At 41.6% G+C, this 19,446-nt stretch overlaps 1 protein-coding gene across 1 annotated transcript in view; it reads left to right on the top strand.

The window, feature by feature from the left end:
• The window catches only part of rnf150a (ring finger protein 150a), a 26,244-nt gene extending 6,798 nt beyond the window's left edge, over positions 1-19,446 (top strand). The window contains exons 2-7 of the mRNA XM_084931615.1: positions 9,424-9,674; positions 10,782-10,853; positions 10,978-11,060; positions 11,160-11,256; positions 11,374-11,584; positions 14,739-19,446. Coding sequence (XP_084787741.1) covers positions 9,424-9,674; positions 10,782-10,853; positions 10,978-11,060; positions 11,160-11,256; positions 11,374-11,584; positions 14,739-14,872 — 848 coding nt within the window. The 3' untranslated portion in view covers positions 14,873-19,446. The remainder of the gene's footprint in view (positions 1-9,423; positions 9,675-10,781; positions 10,854-10,977; positions 11,061-11,159; positions 11,257-11,373; positions 11,585-14,738) is intronic.

Genomic DNA, 19,446 nt, shown 5'->3' with positions numbered 1-19,446 from the left:
AAAGTAGTAATTAAAATCATAAATGGTTCATTACAACAATTTTAAAATGTAATGTAATTCCCTGTACAACTCAGTACAAGTACTTAAGAATGATGAATGATGTAGCAATGTTATGGCATATGAGTTTCCAGTTCATAAATAAACTGGAAACTTTTTTTTCCCATGCCTTCAAAATTATAAATGGACTGGTACTTATGTAGGACCTTTATACTCAGGGTGGCTACCTAAACCTCTTCCCACTATAAGCTCATCCACCCAATCATGCGCACATTCATACAGCAATTTTGATATATGCCTTTTTTTCTAACACGCACACACTCAAACTCTGTTGTTCAGTATCTTGGTCGTGGATCATGTGAACAGGAGGAGCCGCTCGACCACTGCTGAGCAGCCACCCCGTTAATTACTCTAATTGTAGTTGCGTTAAGAGGCTTATACAAAGCACAATGTCATCTGATACTAAAACCCATAAAAATCAGACATTGTAAATATATCCTTTCTCCCTGGGAGTCTTTCACAAATCACTGCATTCTCGTATATAAAAATCGTGTGACTAAGTGTTTTACAAGAACAGCAAGTAGTTTAAAGACAGAAGAAAACTGTAGAAAAAAAGCAGCTCAAAGTACAATTTAAAGTCTTTCCCTTAATGAGAGATGCTCAGAGCGTCTGTATTACATAATCCTTCATTGTGCACAACAAGCAAATCAACAGATGGTTGCTGGCAGGAAGCCTCCGACACCGAGAGTGAGGCTTTAGTTCATCTGTCCTGTCTAAGCTCCCAGCAGCCTGCTCAAGATTCCTCTTTACTGTAGCACACACCAGTCTGAGTCGGCAGAGTTTTAGCACCTCCTCTGCTCTGAATCACCGTTTTTAAATTCTCGGGTTGTGGTTGGATGTGTGGCAATTTGCTCGGTAAAATATAAAGTAGTCTAATGATTTGTAGCCTACTCTATGTGCTGTATGGAAATATCTGCTTTTGTTTTTCCTTTTTATTGGATTTATCGGTGCATACTGTTTTGCCTAACTCCAGTTTTTTTGTATAAAAGGAAATATTTGTTGTTTGCCCTGTGAATAGCCATTACTACCTCCACCAAGGAGGTTACATTTTGGTGGTGTTTGCGTGCGTGCGTGTGTCATCACTCTCTCATGATAGCTCGAACAGCTTTGAGTGAATTCTAAAAAAAAAAGCCTTGTAGGGGTGTAGAGTGAGGTCATGTTAACAATCCATTATATCTGGCTTCCATCCACCGAGGTCACCTTAATGATTTAACTAGAAACTATGATTCTTAAAAGTGTGTATAAAGTGTGTATTTTCAACATATAAAAAGTTACATATATGTCAGTATGTTTCGTACATATAATAAATCATTCTAAATATCACGTTATTTTATTATGACCTTGTTATGTGCATTAGGTTATAAGAGTTTAAATAATAACAAAAGTATACTTTTTTGCAAACAAAATAAAATTGTGATCAAAAAACCTTTTCACTTGATGATTTATTGTTAGATATTTAAATTAATTTTACTAAGCAATGAAATAAGTGCTACACAAGCACTGTATTTAATAGTGGTGCAACGATACACAAAATTCACGGTTTGGTTTGGTTCGATACTTTGGTGTCACGGTTCGATGTTTTTTCGATACAAAAAAATGTTCATGCTTTTTTAATTTGTCATTTATTAAAATTATAAATATATATTTTAACTCAAACGTACAGTTTTTAAATTTGTTGTTGTTGCTGAAACAACAAAGGGATAAAATAATAAATCTATCTGATTGAGAAATCACTCATCTTTGGAAAAGAGAGTTTATTACAGAGAAATGGCTCTTTCCAAAATAAAAGCTATACTATACGCTTCTTCTGGGCTATATTCTCAGCAGCATATTAAACATATCAGGTCCCCATAAGGAGAATCATGTGCTAACGGCTGTCTAAATGACTCGGGTAAAGTTTGTAGCATGCGTGCTTGTTCTTTTTGTCTGCTTCCACTTGTCTTTGCACTAGGATGATGTCGGCGTAAATGTGCAGTCATATTCGTTGTGTTCCCACTAGTGCTGTCAGCGTTAATCTCGTTGAAATGACGTTAACGCCACAACACGGCAAATCTCCGTTAACGAGCTACCACGGATCGCCCGTGCATGGGGCTGGACGGTGTCAACACGTTATTAACGAGCAAACTGCGCAAACGCACTAGTTCCCACCATGTAATTGAGCATTGCGTGGCACATCCGACATACTGTTTTACTTTTGTCCATGACACGCTTACCTTCAGGGTCATACTTCACATGAAGACCAAAATAGTTCCAAAGGCCAGATCTGAATGAGGGTGGGGGAGGTTCAATTTGCCATGTTGCAACGAGCTTAGCTTCTGTCTCGCTAGCTTGTGCTGCGCTCAGTGGATCTGCGCTCGACAGTGCAGCCTAGGCGGAGTAGTCGAACGCAGATCCACTGAGCTCTCAACACAGACAGCATCGTCAGAAGAAAAATTGATAAAATAAATTAAAAATGTTGTATTGTTCGATACATATGCGTACCGAACCGAAAGCACTGTATCGAACGGTTCAATATCGATACGAGTGTAATGTGAGGGTTCACTAGATGGTTTGGAATCTCTCTGAATAATTAGGAACAGCAAGATGGAGACGGATAACTTTTTAGCAGCCTCTTTACTCTCAGCACACAGCAACAACAACCCACACTTCCTGTGTGCCGCCCTCATGAATACTTCACTGGCCTCTCAGAAGCCAGGAAATCTTATACTCAGATCAAAACAGGGAAAACAACCAGGTAGATATAACACATACTTATTACTGGTTTGAACATGCATGTCTAAACATTCAAACATGTAAACATGTAAATATCAAAACACGTAACCACCAAATAGCTACATAACTAGCTTTATAACCTTTGTAAACACCTCTTTGTATATCAAATTAGATTTAAATTTACTTCTACACTTTACATTTTCCGCCCCCCCTCACATAAGAAACGTCCCCGTTTCCCTACAGAAAAGGAAAAAACAACATGCTGCGAGCAAAGGGGACAACAATAAAACAACAGCAAAACCAAAAACAAGTTCAGTTCAAAACATAGTCCTTGAGGTATCTGGGAGGCACAACTTGACGTCTCCCACATCGCCGTGAAACACCAGATACTCGATGAGGAGTTGAAGGGACAATGTCTGATTGGTGTATCACCACATGGCCAGAAGGGGAAGTCGTTACAGTCTCAGACCGAGGAGAAGGGGACAAAGGAGAGTGGGAATGGGGTCGTGACTGGTTTAGAGGTGGTGGCTGACAAACCTGAGGGTCTGATGAGGTTGCAGGGCTGCGGCCCTGAACATTCCAGCTCCCTTCAGCTGCAGATTTTGAAGCTGTGAAGGGCAAAGCACCTGATAATGCAGTCAACTGTGGAATCTGGGGCTGTACAGGTATGTCACCAGCAGGTGAGTTGGTTCCACCTTTAGGGACAGGTACTTTGTAAGGCCTGAGACGATTGTAGTGAACAATTTGAGTCTTGTCTGATTGGTCCAGGAGGTAGCGAATCCTGTACGTGACACCAGGGTTTTCTCCATCTGTTCCAAGGCACTCCAATATCTCAAAGGGGCCCTTCCAATGTGGAGCAAGTTTCTGCTTTGCTGTAGTGGGGTCATTTAACCACACCAAGTCACCCGAAACATAAGGAGTGTGTTTGATGCCCCTATTGTACAGTTGTTTCTGCTGGTTGTTGGCACAATCTCTGTTCCATGCAGCAGTGCTGAAGGCAGACTGAAGTCTCTGAGTCAACTGGGTGATGTAGTCAGCAGGAGAAGCAGAAGTAGATGATGCTGGCATGTTGGTAGGCAACAGCATATTAGCAGGCATCCGTGCCTCATGTCCATGTGTGAGAAAAAATGGCGTAAACCCCGTGGTAGAGTGAGGACTGGTGTTGTAAGCCAAAGCAACTTGATTGAGGCAGTCATCCCATTCGCCAGGCTGCTGAAGGAGTAACTTAGCTAACTGGTCAATAAGTGTTCGGTTGAACCTCTCAACCATCCCATCGCATTGAGGGTGATATGGGCTGGTCCGTGTCTTCTGGATGCCTAGCAGCTGACACAGATGTTTCACCAGGTCAGATTCAAACTGACGTCCTTGGTCTGTGTGTAGCATTTCAGGGACGCTGTGCTGACAGATGAAGTTGTCAAACAGGCATTTTGCAACTGTTGTGGCACGTTGGTCTGCGATAGCATAGAGATTGACATATTTCGAGAAATAGTCTTGAACAACGAGCACATACCTGTTGCCACGACTCGTAATGGGGAGTTCAAGTATGTCAGCTGCCACCTTTTGAAATGGCTCCGCAGCAACAATTGTTTTCATTGGAGCTCTGTGATGAGGTGTGGGATTCTGTCTGGCATCACATGGAGTGCATTGTGTGCACCATATTCTGATGTCATGTGACATGAATGGCCAGTAATATAGCTGCTGAGCACGTTTCAGGACCTTATCTGCTGATAGGTGACCGGACACTGGGTTGCCATGCAGCAGCTGTAGGACAGTGTCTTTTAAAGATTCAGGAACAACCAACTGATGCAACACTGACTTTTGGGACGGGTTGAAAGCTTTACGACAGAGTAAGCCATTGTGAAAGGTAAGTCTAGAGTACTCATGCCATCGCACTTTTTCCTGAGGTGGGCATTTTTTCATACGCCAGTAGGGTGGTTTCTGACCCTTAGCTTTCCAGCCAATGACTTCTGACAGTACAGGATCTTTTTGTTGTTCACTTTTGAGATCATCTTCAGGCAGCTCAAGCACAAATGTGGATGAAACAGATAGCGCTGCACACTGCAGTCGTGGATCAGGAAAGTCATTGCATGGAATGTGTTTTTGGTCAGTACTGCAGGGACTATGGTTGGGCGGGCCTGCAGGACCTACGCACCTCTCTTCAGGTTTCAAGGTAGCAGAAGCAGTGCAGACTGTGTCCTGCTCTACGGTTTCACCAGTGACAGGGCGACGTGACAGTGGGTCCGCATTGAGGTGGCGGTGGCCATCTTTATGAATCACAGTCCACTCAAAAGGATCGAGTTCAAGAGCCCAGCGAGCACGGCGACCAGTTCTATCACTGTCAATGGGTATTTTCCGAAGACCCAGGAGGGGCTTGTGATCCGTGACAATAACAAATGGCTGCTTGTAGAGATAGTGACGAAAATGTCTAATTGCCCAAACAATGGCCCAGAGTTCTCGATCATAAGTCGACCACTTTCTTTCTGCCTTTGTAAGCGCATGGCTAGCATAGGCAATGACTTTCTCTTGCTGTCCCTGTTTTTGAGCTAGTACACTGCCAATAGCTGTGCTTGAAGCATCAGTATACAGAGAAAATGGCAATGTGAAGTCAGGGAATGAAACCACTGGAGGGTTTGAGAGGGCATGTTTCAGATACATGAATGCATCCTGGCACTGAGAAGTCCATTGAAAAGTTGCATGCTTTTCAGTGAGAGCATGTAGGGGGACATGTGGTGCGCAAAGTTTTGAATGAACTTGCGATAATATGAACAAAGTCCAAGGAATGACCTTACTTCTGTCGCTGTTTGTGGAATAGGCCAGGCTTGCACACTGTTCACATTTCTGGGGTCAGGCTGAATTTCTTCCAGGTGCTGGAGATGTTCTGCGAAAGAGCGGCTGTAAATGAGGACATCATCCAAATACACTAAGCAGGTTTTCCAGGGAAGGCCACGAAGTACCATCTCCATTAACCGCTGACATGTGGCTGGAGCGTTTGTGAGTCCCATGGGCATAACAGTGAAGTGGTAAAGTCCACTGCCGGTTGTGAAAGCAGTTTTCTCACGATCCTTCTCTTCCAGTTCAACCTGCCAATAGCCATGTTGAAGGTCCATTGTGGAGAACCAGGCAGAATCTGACAGAGCATCCAGTGCATCATCAACCCTTGGAAGAGGATGAGAGTCTTTGATTGTCACTGCATTGAGTTTCCTATAGTCGAGACAGAAAGGCCACGTACCATTTTTCTTTCGCACCAAAACAACTGGGGCGGCCCATGGGCTGTAGCTTTCTTCGATAACACCTGCCTTTAAAAGGTTGTCAACTTGAGTCTGTATTTCAGCTCTCTGTTCAGGTGTCACTCTATAGGCTCTTTGTTTAATCGGTGTAGCATCACCTGTGTGAATATGATGCTTAATTATGCCTGTGTGACCTCTGTCTTCTGAGTGCTTACTGAAGATTCCTGAATACTTCTGGAGAAGTGATTTCAGGGACTGAACCTGGGAGTGTGACAAGTTTGTTTCATTGATTTCTACCGGCAGAGTCGAATCATACACAGGTGAAGTAGCACAACATGTCTGCTCCAGTGGGATGATATCAACAGATGAGCCTGAATGAAACTCACCAAGATGCTGTCCAGGGTACAGTTCGATTTCATCGCTGGAGGGATTAAGCATTCGAACCACTGTAGTACCATTCTGAACTTCACTGAGAGTGTGAGCCACAACAATGTCACATGTTGGATTAGGGATCAAGACACCATAGTAGTCTGTTGGAACAGGAGAAGCCGGTGTGGCTGCTGACTCACAGGCTGTGATCAGAGTTTCACTCATAGCTGGAATTTTGGTTGGCGCTAACACAGAAACATTACAGCAGGCAGCCACCACCTGTCCTTTGGGCAACAGGGGAATTTTCATGTCCCACAGTTGCAGTACTTTGTTTTTGAGGTCGAGAAGAGCATGGTGCCTCTGCAGAAAATCCCAACCTAGAATGACTGGCGGGTAAGCACCTCTGAGGACTTCAAAGTCCTGCTGCCATACCTGAGTCCCAAGCCTAATACCAACGGTTAACTTGCCTAAGATTTCCAGACGTTCTCCATTGACCGAACGAGCTGGCACAGAGGATGCTACCATAGGCCGTTTTTTCAAAGCTGGATGAGAGTTTCAAAAATCTTCACTCACAAGGGAGACAAAGGAACCAGAGTCAATTAGAGCACACACTTCAATGCCCTCGACAATAGCCAAGACGTTAGAGGAAACTGATCCATCAGATTCTGAGGGGAACTGGGGGATGTTGTTTTGGGGCTCTGATACTGTAGCTGATGTTTGCCCCTCAACAGCAGCTAATGAAAGTTTCCCTGTGGGCCGGAGGTGAAATGTGCAGGCCTTTCCGGGGACTGGAAACGAACACTGGTCCTACTGTAGGACCCAGCATCTCTAACTCTACGTGGAGCAGGACTGGGACTGCGTCGGTATCTGTTATTGTCAGGGTAATTGTACCTGGAATACTGGGAGGGCTGTTGGGAATGGTATGTGCGTTGATCGTGTTTCTCACATTTGTCCCACTCATTGAACCTCTGGGGAACAGGGGAAGAAGAACGTTCACGGTGAGACTCTGGATCACGATGATAACGCCTCTCAGGCGAGCAATAGTCTCTGGGATGTTGTCTGGCATGATAAGGCAACGGGGACGCACTGCGGGTGCTGTACTGAACATTGGAAGAGGAGGATCTATCACGACTGGAGTCCAAACGTTGGGCAAGGTAACTCTGTTTCTCCCGTAACTGCTGTACTTCATGTTTCAGGCTGGTTACAGTAAGCGTGAGCTCCTCAACCGCTTGAAGAAGTTTAGCATCAGTAGGCTGAGGACGTATCATAGCAACCTGTTCCGAAGACGGAATATGAGAGGATCCTGCAGCTGTAAGTTGCAATGCTGCCCGTGCTCTCTCACAGCGGCTGGCAATGCGCAGGGCTCCGTCGAGATCCTCTGCACCCATCTCATGAATCTTAGATTGCAAGGTGGGGTCCAACCCAGCAACAAAACGGCGAAATTTTTCACCTTCCAAGGCATTGTAGTCATAGTTAGGGAAAGCTTCAAGCACAAGACGGGTAATATCTGCGCTGTACACATCTAAACTTTCACCTGGTTTCCGGGGGCGAGCATTCACATGTGTCTGGAAGAATGGCAGAGAATATTTTGGACCGAAAACCTCTTTCAGCTTATCCTTCACTAGATCATAGTCTTTCTGGGTTGATAAAGGCAAACTGTCCCAGTACAAAAATGCAGCATCTGCTAGACGAGTAGGCAGAACAGAGGACATCACAGTCACCAAATCTACCTCAGGTGGAGTCATAGCTTGCACTGCCACTTCAAAGCGACGAGACCAACTAGTAAAAGATTCAGTCCCATCTCCTTTAAAAACAGGTGGAAGATCTATTGTCAGGGCACCGGAGACGGTATGGTGGGCGGGAGCAGCAACAGTCCGTATTGCATCCACTGACCTCGAATGTGGCACAGGAGAAGAGAGCAGCTCATGCACAGATTCACTCTCGTCAGCTGACATGTTCCCAACAAATATCCAGCTCAAAAAAAAATCACAAAAACAGAGAGAAAAGCTGCAACAATCCTTACTATCTCCAAAAAATTATTACTGTTATTATTTTCAGTTCATCAGCTGTTCACAGAGAGGGATAAATCCCAGCGGGGGAAAAAAAACGATCCTATATCCGCAGCTTGGGAGTAGAACTCACAAAATACACAGAGCCATCAAGAAAATAAATCCCACCGCTGCCACCAGATGTAACGTGAGGGTTCACTAGATGGTTTTGGAATCTCTCTGAATAATTAGGAACAGCAAGATGGAGACGGATAACTTTTTAGCAGCCTCTTTACTCTCAGCACACAGCAACAACAACCCACACTTCCTGTGTGCTGCCCTCATGAATACTTCACTGGCCTCTCAGAAGCCAGGAAATCTTATACTCAGATCAAAACAGGGAAAACAACCAGGTAGATATAACACATACTTATTACTGGTTTGAACATGCATGTCTAAACATTCAAACATGTAAACATGTAAATATCAAAACACGTAACCACCAAATAGCTACATAACTAGCTTTATAACCTTTGTAAACACCTCTTTGTATATCAAATTAGATTTAAATTTACTTCTAGACTTTACACGAGTATCGTTGCACCCCTAGTATTTAAATATATACAAATAGCAAAAAATAATTGTACTCAAAACAAAGTCAAGTATATTAAAATGGATTTCAACCAGATAAATAATAAAATCCTGTACTTTCAAACTTCTTAAAGTTTTTTTTTTTAAAAAAAAAAAAAGAACAAAGAAAACAAAAAGAAAAGAAAAGAAAATTTTTCAGTTCAGTTTTATTTATATAGAGCCAATTCCCAACAACAGTTGCCTCAAGGTGCTTTATATCGTAAGGTAAAGAGCCTACAATAGTACAAAGAAAACAGAGAAAACCCTGACAGTCATTTGACCCCCTGTGAGCAAGTATTTTTGTGTTAGAAAATAATAAATCAATATTTTAAAAGTAAACATTTTGCACAAGATAAAGAGTTAATTTATTTCCTCACTTGCAGCACTGATTCATCTCCTGAATGTCTCAACTTGTACTTCCTGTGTTGCGTGTTGTGTAGACACAGGCGATGTTGTGGCCATCATGATCCCGGAGCGTAAAGGCCGTGAAATCGTGGCCTTGCTCGAGCAGCGCATCGTGATCATGTTACAGATCACTATAGGAACCCGCAACCTGCAGAAGTACGTGAGCAGAACGTCCGTGGTGTTTGTGTCCATCTCCTTCATCGTCCTCATGATCATCTCCCTCGCCTGGCTCGTCTTCTACTACATCCAGAGGTTCCGCTACGCTAACGCACGAGATCGCAACCAGGTATGTCTGTGTGCAGCCGATGTGTTTCTGATGGGGATAGTGTTGCAGCCGTGTGGTGGATTTTCCCATATGGCCCTGCTCCAGTGTGAACGTAAGGAAAGATCCAAAATTAGCCTGACACCTGGCTGAACACGAGCATGGCAGCCCAGTGAACCATCAAACTGTGCAAATACCTTTCTCGTTGGGTTTTTTGCCATCTCTTTATGAATGGGCTGCTCTGACATTGTAGTGACGTCTGTAATGACGATCCATCACCACGGCTGTTATGATAGGGGCCGTGGCTGTGACAACTATTGTTTGTGTTTTCAATTTGAATTATACTGATTAATGTTGTAAAAAGGGTACAGCTGCAATAATGAACAAATCTGCTTTCAATTCATAATGTGAGACAGACTTGGAGCAGTTCAAGCACGACTGTCTGTTATTATAATACAACTCAATGAATCGAGTTTTTGTTTTAATCCAGATTGTGGAAATGGGGTCATTAACATATATGTCGTGTATCTATATCTACACTTTAACTAATGACTCCTTTATTCACACATCTGTCGTTTTTATTGCTGAGACTTTTGAAAACGTTTCAAATTGGTGAGATCTTCTGGTTGCTTTTGAGATCTTTAGTCTAGCCTCTTTGCAGTAACATAATTGGTTGAAACATTTTCTGAATCTGTTTTATTGTTATACAAAAGCAGACAACCAATCAAGTCAAATAACATCAAGTGTTTTTCACATGGTCACCTGCCACTTTATTGGGTACACCTTGCTCGTACAGGTTTGGACACCCTGTTGCCTTCAAAAGCGGGTCCAAACTCTTCCTTTAACAAGGTGCTGTTATTTTGTTCCATGTTGACGAGATAGCATCACATAGTACGAGGAACAGCACGGTTGATCTTAGTTGATTTCATCAAGAAAGATGAAACTTTATCAGCTTTTTGTCATTGCAAGCCAATATACACTATTAACCAAGGCTACTTTGTTTTAAAAGACAATTTAAATTCCTAAATTGTTCATATATATATATATATATATATATATATGTATATATATATATTTAAATGTTGTTAATAAAGTAATTTTTTTTTTTGTATCTGTGTCTTTTTCATACAGAGGCGTTTGGGAGATGCTGCCAAAAAAGCCATGAGTAAACTTCAGCTACGCACTATCAAAAGAGGAGACAAGGTAACTCAAGTCTAAAAGTACACATACAGCCATAAAAGTCTTCTTATTTATGTTTGAATTACATGACATGAATTCGATCATTTTTAAAGAATTTATTGGCCTCTTATTTTCTGTCTTGTTTAAGGAAACAGAGTCGGACTTTGACAACTGTGCAGTTTGTATTGAAGGTTATAAGCCTAATGATGTTGTGAGGATATTACCATGCAGGTAACTTTTATTTATACCTTACATATATATATTTTCTGTGGGGAAAAAATCACATGCACTGTAATATATGTTTTTTGCACTGCTGTCTTGTTTGGTCAGACATTTCTTCCATAAGCACTGTGTAGACCCGTGGCTCCAAGACCACCGAACGTGTCCCATGTGCAAAATGAACATCCTCAAAGCCCTGGGAATCCCAGTGGGTTGTTTTGCTTTATCACACAGTGATAATAATAAAGTGATAATGTAACTAATCAAACCTTACATAAAGCTTTGACAGTGATAAAGACATTAGGATGCCTCTGATATGTTCCAGTTTAGCACGGACTGCTCGGATGAGGTTCCTCCAGACTACGAGATGTCTGTCGGAGGTCCGCCTACCAACCCCATTAGTGGAGCGAGCGAAATCACAGTTAACGAGAGCTCGGTAGTGTTGGATCCAACAGAAAGAGGAATAGACCTGCCGGCACGCCATCCTGAGACAGAGTCAGCGCTTCAGGCGGGGGAGAGCCGTATCTTTGCCAGCAGTGCGTACAGACATTTTTTACTTATAGCAGCCTGTGACAGTGGTGGACAGTACAAACCTGATTCTGAAAAAGTTGGGATTCTGTGTAAAATGTAAATAAAAACAATGCAAAGATTTCCATAAACTCATATTTTAAGAAAAATATTAGCTCATTTTGAATTTGATGGCAGCAACACGTGAAAAAAGTTGGGATGGAGGCAACAAAGTGCTGGAAAAGTAAGTGGTGATAAAAAGAAACAGCTGTAGGAAAAATTAATTAGGTTATTTCAGTTACACAATTGAGTATAAAAAGAGCATCTTAGAGAGGCTTAGGGTTTTTTTGTGTATGTAATATACGAAAGTACTGATATCTGAGTACTTCCTCCAGGCACATATATTACGCTGAGGAGTTGGGGAAATCCAGTGCTAATTCACACTTACTTTAACACAATTAAGAAAATCTGTTTTCCAACAGCCTGCCCTTTGTGACGTTTAATGCATCCATGTTTGACTGTTTTCAAATTAAATATATATGAGGTCAGTAGCCACTTGGTCAGTGTTTCCCAATTCAAGTCCTCCTGTCTAAGTTAAAAACAAGAGGAAAAACTCAAGAAAGTCACTAACTAACCTACCTAAACCCTTCATTTCTGTAACATAAATAATCACCTAAGGGCTGCGGTGTTGCCTAATAGCTGCAAGCTATTAGCACTTTGCAGCGTGTGTTTATGGGTGTGAGTTCATGCAGAAGCTCTTATGTATTTTTCCAAACATGATCTCTGAAGCCAAACTATTTTACATTTTACCAAAACAGGGAGTGGGGAGTTTAAGTGGTTTTTTGTAGCAGCATGTTTTTTTTAAGCAAATTGACGAAAAAAACAAAGAAGGCGTTTTGTTACTCTTTCTTTATATGATAATAAATCCAATAGTGTTTCACAATTTTTCCTACTTGCAAAGCATAGTATCATAAACCTGCTGATTTAAGTTTATGACTAATGCTTACATTTACTTGCACATAACAAGTTAATTGAGAGGTAGTATATCAGTTTGCCAGAGGCACAGATCGTAGTCGAGTGCGATGAGAATGTAAATCAGACCGAATAAATCGTATGTTGCAGCTCGTGCACCAGTGCGCAAACAGATGATGGCACTGACAGGGAGTCAGCACGGGATAAACAAGCTGATCTGCCAGGATTTCTGTTGTAGCGGCTTGGCAGTGATGAAGTGCCAGTCATGTTGCTCTTTACCCTGAGTAATTAGCAGGACTAGTAATGTAGCTATCACTCTTTCCAGTCAGCCATTTAGTGCAGGTAAAAAGACCCTGATTTCTGGACTTCTGTCTTAATGCATTGCTCACGTGCTTATATGAAGACTGAAAACATTGTTAGTTGTTGAACAAACCTGTTTCTGTTTAACATGAAACAAGAGCTTGAGCAAAAGTAATCTGCTTTTTCACATTTGTGTATCTGACATGGATGCCATTCAACCATCACATAAGCACTGAAGCATACTTTGGAACACTCTGTACATGTCCACAATTTCATTATACATGTACAATGACAATGAAGGGCTATTCTATTCTTTTAAAATTCCCAGCTTCGTTTTCTGCCTCGAAACCGTCTCCACAGTTCAGCAGGAGAGAAGGGAAAAAAACATTTGAGAGCATCATTTGCCTGTATGACAGCACCAGTTGTTTTCTGCACACTTGCATGCAGTTTTTCAAGGTTGGTGGTAGGAAGGTTGCTCAGTCCTCTTTGGTAACAGCACACACATCTATGGGTTACACCAATTTGTCTCTTATGCTCAGGTAACCTGTAGGGCTGTGAATGCACTGTCATGCCAGGGCGCGTTTCAAAATCCAAAATCTGCTCTCTGGGCCTGTGTGAGATGGCCATCACAACAGAAGGGGGCGGAAATGATGGAATTTTGCACCTCCGGGCCCAATTCATCTCTTTCCGTAGCCAGACTCTTTCCATGCATTGAGGAGGTTGAGGTGATATATCTGTGTGGTTCCTCCCCTGTCTGACCATACCACTTCACGTCTAGGACCCCCACCCTCCGAGTTACCACAAAGGGTCCTTGCCACCTGGCGAGTAACTTTGGGCTGGAAGAAGGTTCTGTGTTAACTACCATACACTCTGCCATGGGGTTGTAACTCCTCCCCACAGTCACCATCGGATGACTCCGTGTCACGAGTGAGTGCATGGCCTGGCCTGCATTTGTATAGCGCTTTACTCAGTCCCTAAGGACCCCAAAGCGCTTTACACTACATTCAATCATTCACCCATTCACACACACATTCAGACACTGGCAATGGCAAGCTACGTTGTAGCCACAGCTGCCCTGGGGCGCACTGACAGAGGCGAGGCTGCCGGACACTGGCGCCACCGGGCCCTCTGACCACCACCAGTAGGCAAACATGGGGTGCAGTGCAGGAGCTACACGTTGACAAAGGTCATGAACGCATCCTCACACACTGCCCCAACAGGTTATTAAAACCTGGCCAATCTGTCTCCAGAATTAGAGATGCGTCAGGCGTGAACTAACCGCAGCCTTCACACTATGCATTTTGCCCTTGTATTTAATTTGGAACGGCATTATGGGATATTTGTATATGTCCTCATGCACACACCTAACCTCCTCCCACTCTGCCTCCAGCAAAGCCCCGGACCTAAACCAGAATTTGGTGGACTATAGCCCGGCGTATAGCCCCTTGGGTTCTTGTCAAGTTGCAGAATAAAGTTGTTACTGAACAGATGGCAGCCTGATGCCAAGACAGAGCAATGTGACAACAGTGTGACAAAAATGAAGGAGTAATCTAAAACTTGCATTTCCTGCTGGCTTCTAAACAGCTGACACAATTAATGAACTAGCTGCAGCTTAAGAGCCACAAATTTTACTCTCCTTTGGAAAAGTGCGAGTAAAAGTAAGCCTTACATGTAACAGATGCCCAAAGCGCCACTCTAAATGGTAATGTTTCTCATGAATTGCAACTTTTCTATATTCATTCAAAGGTGCCTTGTTAGTGTGTTCACAACAAGTTTCTGCTGGCTCTAAAAAAAAGGTTGAAAAATCAGTTACCACATGTTTTAGTGGCGATGACATTAGCCAAAAGTATTAAAGACACAGCTGCCTGTGATGTGTCAGTTAATGTATCAACTTGCTCTCTTGCCCTTCAGGTGAGCACCAGCCTCCACTCAGCAGTGATTCAGACACTTCAATCATCGTGGGCATTGAGGTAGGCATGTCTGAATTAGACCTATCCACTGAACAGGAATGTGATGCCACCAAGTCCAGAGCCAATCATAGCTGAGACAAATAGCACAAAACTCATAGGACAAGGAGGAAAAAAGCAGGACTGGGTGATCAGGGTGCTCCCCAAGATTATCCAGTAATGAAGTGACCTGGCTGAAGATGAATGTAAATGAGCAATACAAGTGATAGCAGCACAAAATACCTGGTTCTTTCTTCACTTGACTAAAAAAACGGATTAATCCCTGCATCTATGGATATTTAGCTCACTCATTTCCTGATGCCAGGATGGCTAGTCACACCCCTCACCATCTGGTGACCAACAGTTTGTACATTCAGTCTTTTCACATCCTGAAACCATCCAAACTACACATACAGTAACTCTGGAGGTGTATGAGCCCTTCACAGTTGTTTGTCCCGAGTGAGACAAACCAAACCTGCTGCCGAAGAAAAAGCAAGGCCTTCTGCACACCATTTTCCAGCTTTAATCAATAGAAAAATACGAGTGGATTCTTTGACTTCCTGGTACAAGATCACTGCCAACAAATCCAGAAGTTGTACTGATATGGCGTGCACCTGCATAGCGCATTAGGAGAGCACCTGAGTGGTTTTCTTCTGATTCTCCAACAGTTGGTGTGACTTTCCACCAGCAGTTCTTCAGCTTCAGACTTGAATGTTAGCTCTGTTGTCGTCGCATGACATTAAGAATTTGGAATATGAAGGCACACAAACTGTAATTTCAGAATTTCTCAGTGTAATTGTTTTTGTTACTATTTTGTGGTTCTGTTTTTAAAACTTCGACTTTACCGACTAAATATTCCTGTCATGGAGAGACAAATGAGCAAACACAAGCTAGATGTTTCTGTCCTCACATCTGACAATCATAGCTTGTCCTAAGCAGTTTGAAGTGATGTCACTCTCTGCCCTGCTGAAACTGCTGCTAATTATTCACAACATGTGAAGTAAGGGATCATGTTCTCACTGCTGCTAAACACAGCTGTAGCTGTAGCTATAGCAGTTGTCACTACCAATTTCTCCCACTGTGCACACTTCCCTATACAAGGCTACACAAACCAGCCAATATAAATACGTCAACAAGTCTTTGTGCCAAGCTTGTCTTTTGCATATTAGCCATTGTTATTTGTCATTAAAGTTAATTGCCTTGGCTGACAAGCTGGAACTACACTAAATCTTTTTGTGATTACCACCCTAATAAATAACATCAGGGCAATAAGTCATGTCAGTTGAAAAGACTGTGTTAGATAATAAAGGAGGCAGGGCTCGGGTTCATTCAAGGAATTCTCTGCCCCAAGCATTTTTTTTCTTTGTCCTGGCATGAACAGTTACCAGCATGGAAACATTTACAGTCTTGGAGTGAGTTTACACTAAACTGGCTAGTTTTGCCAAACAGCATCGATGTACCTTTCTCACAGGGTTTTTAGCATGGATCTGCAAAAAAAGTGGAAAGAAATAAACAGCATTTGGAAATGTTAAAAATAAGACAGCTATCTTACTACAGTTTGGAAGCACATGTACAAAAATGGTTCTGAATTTAATATAACTAAATATTTTCATTGAGTAGGCATGTGACAACTTATGGTAAAACATAGCTTCAGTGCTTTAGCCCATGAAAACGTACAAAAATATAGCAACTATAACAGATTATTTTATATTATTAACAAATGTGTTGTTATAGTGAAGACCCTAAACTCTTCAGTGTTTTGAAACTTTACAATGAGTTTCAGCCACAGTCTGTATATAAAAAATGGACAAACCTCCCCATTTGTGAACGTGAAGACAGTGCCTTAAACCTGCATTCTTTCTAATGGCCAGCAGGGAGCAAGGGAAATTCTGAATGCTTAAAAGTCTATAAGAAAATGATCCCTTGAGATTGTGCAGCATCGTTGGGTTGCCGGTCAGCTCCTTTCCTTTTCCTTTTCCTCCATTTCTTACTTCCAGCTCGAGGCTCCAAAACAGGACTCAAACCAGCGGGTTACATCATAGCAGTCATGTCCATCATTTATATACAGACTATGGTTTGAGCTCTCAGAGGATCATTTGTTTTCAGAAAATCTCTCCTCAGTCTAGACTACCTGCCCAGAGCCAAACAAATGACACAAAAAATTATTCTATCGGGATCAGATGAAGACCAAGACTGAAGTTTATTGTGTTCTGCTTACTTGATTCTGCTGCCACCAAGTGGTCAAAATTATGAAATTATTATTATGATTATGAAATAATTATTTTCAGCATTTTATCAATATACTTGTTTTCCTTATCCCAAATTCAACACTACTCCAAAAAGACTGTTTTTGAAAAAAGAATGTAGCTAACTCAGCATGGGCTCCAGAGTGGAAGCTGACTGTTAATGCAATTACATTTATTGTTTTGTTGTTGTTGTTTTTTCATCTAGTTTTTTTTTTTTTTTTTTTAGATTAATTGCTTTTTAAAGAAGGTCTCGTAAATGTGCAAATAGCCGAATTTAAAGCTCATTTGGGTCCATTTCCTCTCACATTCCTGCAGCCATGCACACTGAAGAAGCACAAACCCACCGATTTAGTCATTGGAGCCATCGGGCTCTAACTGCTGGTTCTCTCTTTAGTCATTTCCAAGAGCTCCTGCAGCTGACTCTATTATTTAAGGCGTATGATCAAACTCATTCTTGCTTTGGTCAGTCAATATCTGTATGTGCAAATATCTAAGTTTCAGAAATAACTGGTGTTAGGAGGCTTATATTGTAATTCTTTATTTGATAGCTATGATCACTACACTCTAGTAAAAGTTAAAATATTCAGGTTGTGTCTGCAGTTTTTTATTTTGATAGAATACCTGCAGGTGTAAGCTTGACAGTTTTTAAGTTTCCTCGCTTAACTGGAAGATTTCACAAATTTCCATTTTTATAAGCACTTATATAATAAAAGTAAATCAGACTTTTAAATCATCTGACAGACTGCATTTCTTTTGTGTTGAGGACATGAAGGTTAACAAAGATCCTGATTTTCACTAGAGACATAGCAGCTGAAATCTCAGCCTACTGGGATCGTTAATCCCCTCATGCTACATGAGCTCAGGCTAAAAATCGAACAGCACAATACAAAGGCATACCCAAAAGTTGTTTGTTTTACCCTCTGATATTTTAAACTCTTGGATTTTCTTTTCTATCATCATGTCTCTAAGGCTTCCATCTAATTGTTTGCTTAGTTGGTACAATGACAAAGTAAAGCAAAGTGCATTTATTTACAGTGCTACATGGCTGGGCTTTGGTTGTGTTGCCAAGTTCAAAAATAAAAAATAAAAACAAGGTTTTCCACAGTTTAAGGCCTTTTTGTTACAGAGCAACTTAAACTGCGTGATGAAGGTCTCTCAGTTTTGTCTGTTTACAACATTTTACTAACAACTTTCTCTGGGGAATAAATGAACTCAAACACCGAAGACATGTCTATAATAAGAGTTTGTGTCCTGATGAAGAAAACAACACCAGTGTCCCTAACAGTAACTGTAACTTCAACATTGTTTAACGCACTACCTTTATTACTTATTTAAATAATTTCCAACATGTTTTCTGGAAAGAAAAAATGTAATTGCAACAATTTTTGGGGAAAATATAAAGCTCCTCTTAAACTTTATGTGAAAGTGGTTAGTGTCAATAGAAACTAGTTAAATGGCCTGTATTTGTATAGTGCTTTTCTAGTCCCTAAGGACCCCAAAGCGCTTTACACAACCAGTCATCCACCCATTCACACACACATTCACACACTGGTGATGGCAAGCTACATTGTAGCCACAGCACTGACAGAGGTGAGGCTGCCGGACACTGGCGCCACCGGGCCCTCTGACCACCACCAGTAGGCAACGGGTCAAGTGTCTTGCCCAAGGACACAACGATCGAGACTGTCGGAGCCGGGGCTCGAACCGGCAACCTTCCGATTACAAGGTGAACTCCCAACTCTTGAGCCACGATCGCCCCACCCAGTTAGCCTGCCTTAAAGAGACATTTTCTTTTTTCACCACCTGCCACATTTTAAAACTCAAAATCAAACTACATTGAACAACAAACTTACATATTTTACATAAAAATAGTTTCATTAATGATGCATGTAATATAAATAATATGTAGTTTAGTTTATGCTTGCTTGTAGTGCGATTATCTCTGAACTTACCTGAAATTAATCATCACGTATCATCAATACTCTATTTTCCCAATAATTGTTTGCAAATCATTTTTCCTTCCTCTTCAAAAAAGAGAAATCCTCAAGAAGTATTGGACTTGTAAAATAAAGCCTTATCCAGCATTGTTTTATTACTGGTAGCTTAACCAGGGTGTGCTATTTCTTTTTGATCTGTGTGGCTCTTTCTGATTGTGTTAACCTTTCTATATTGCTATATTGCACTTTAACACTCCAGTGAATGGTGAAGGCTGAAGCCTTCTTTTAAGGTACAGCTTTAAAGACAGAGGGCTACAGTAATGAAAATGGGAGATGAGTCAGTTGTTGCTTACAGTATATCATTGTATTTTTTTTTTAATCTTTACTCTGTGGATGTGAAATGGATGGTATCAATATATTGTAAACTATATACCCAGCAGATATGAGACCAGTGCTATTTTGTAACCTAAAAACAATGTAAGTGTGATTA

This window comes from Perissodus microlepis, chromosome 6 (assembly GCF_051167445.1).
Source record: "Perissodus microlepis isolate ML-2025 ecotype Zambia chromosome 6, ASM5116744v1, whole genome shotgun sequence".
Classification (NCBI taxonomy): domain Eukaryota; kingdom Metazoa; phylum Chordata; class Actinopteri; order Cichliformes; family Cichlidae; genus Perissodus; species Perissodus microlepis.
The sequence above is the reverse complement of the archived record's forward strand: the minus strand, read 5'-3'. Positions and strand labels throughout refer to the sequence as shown.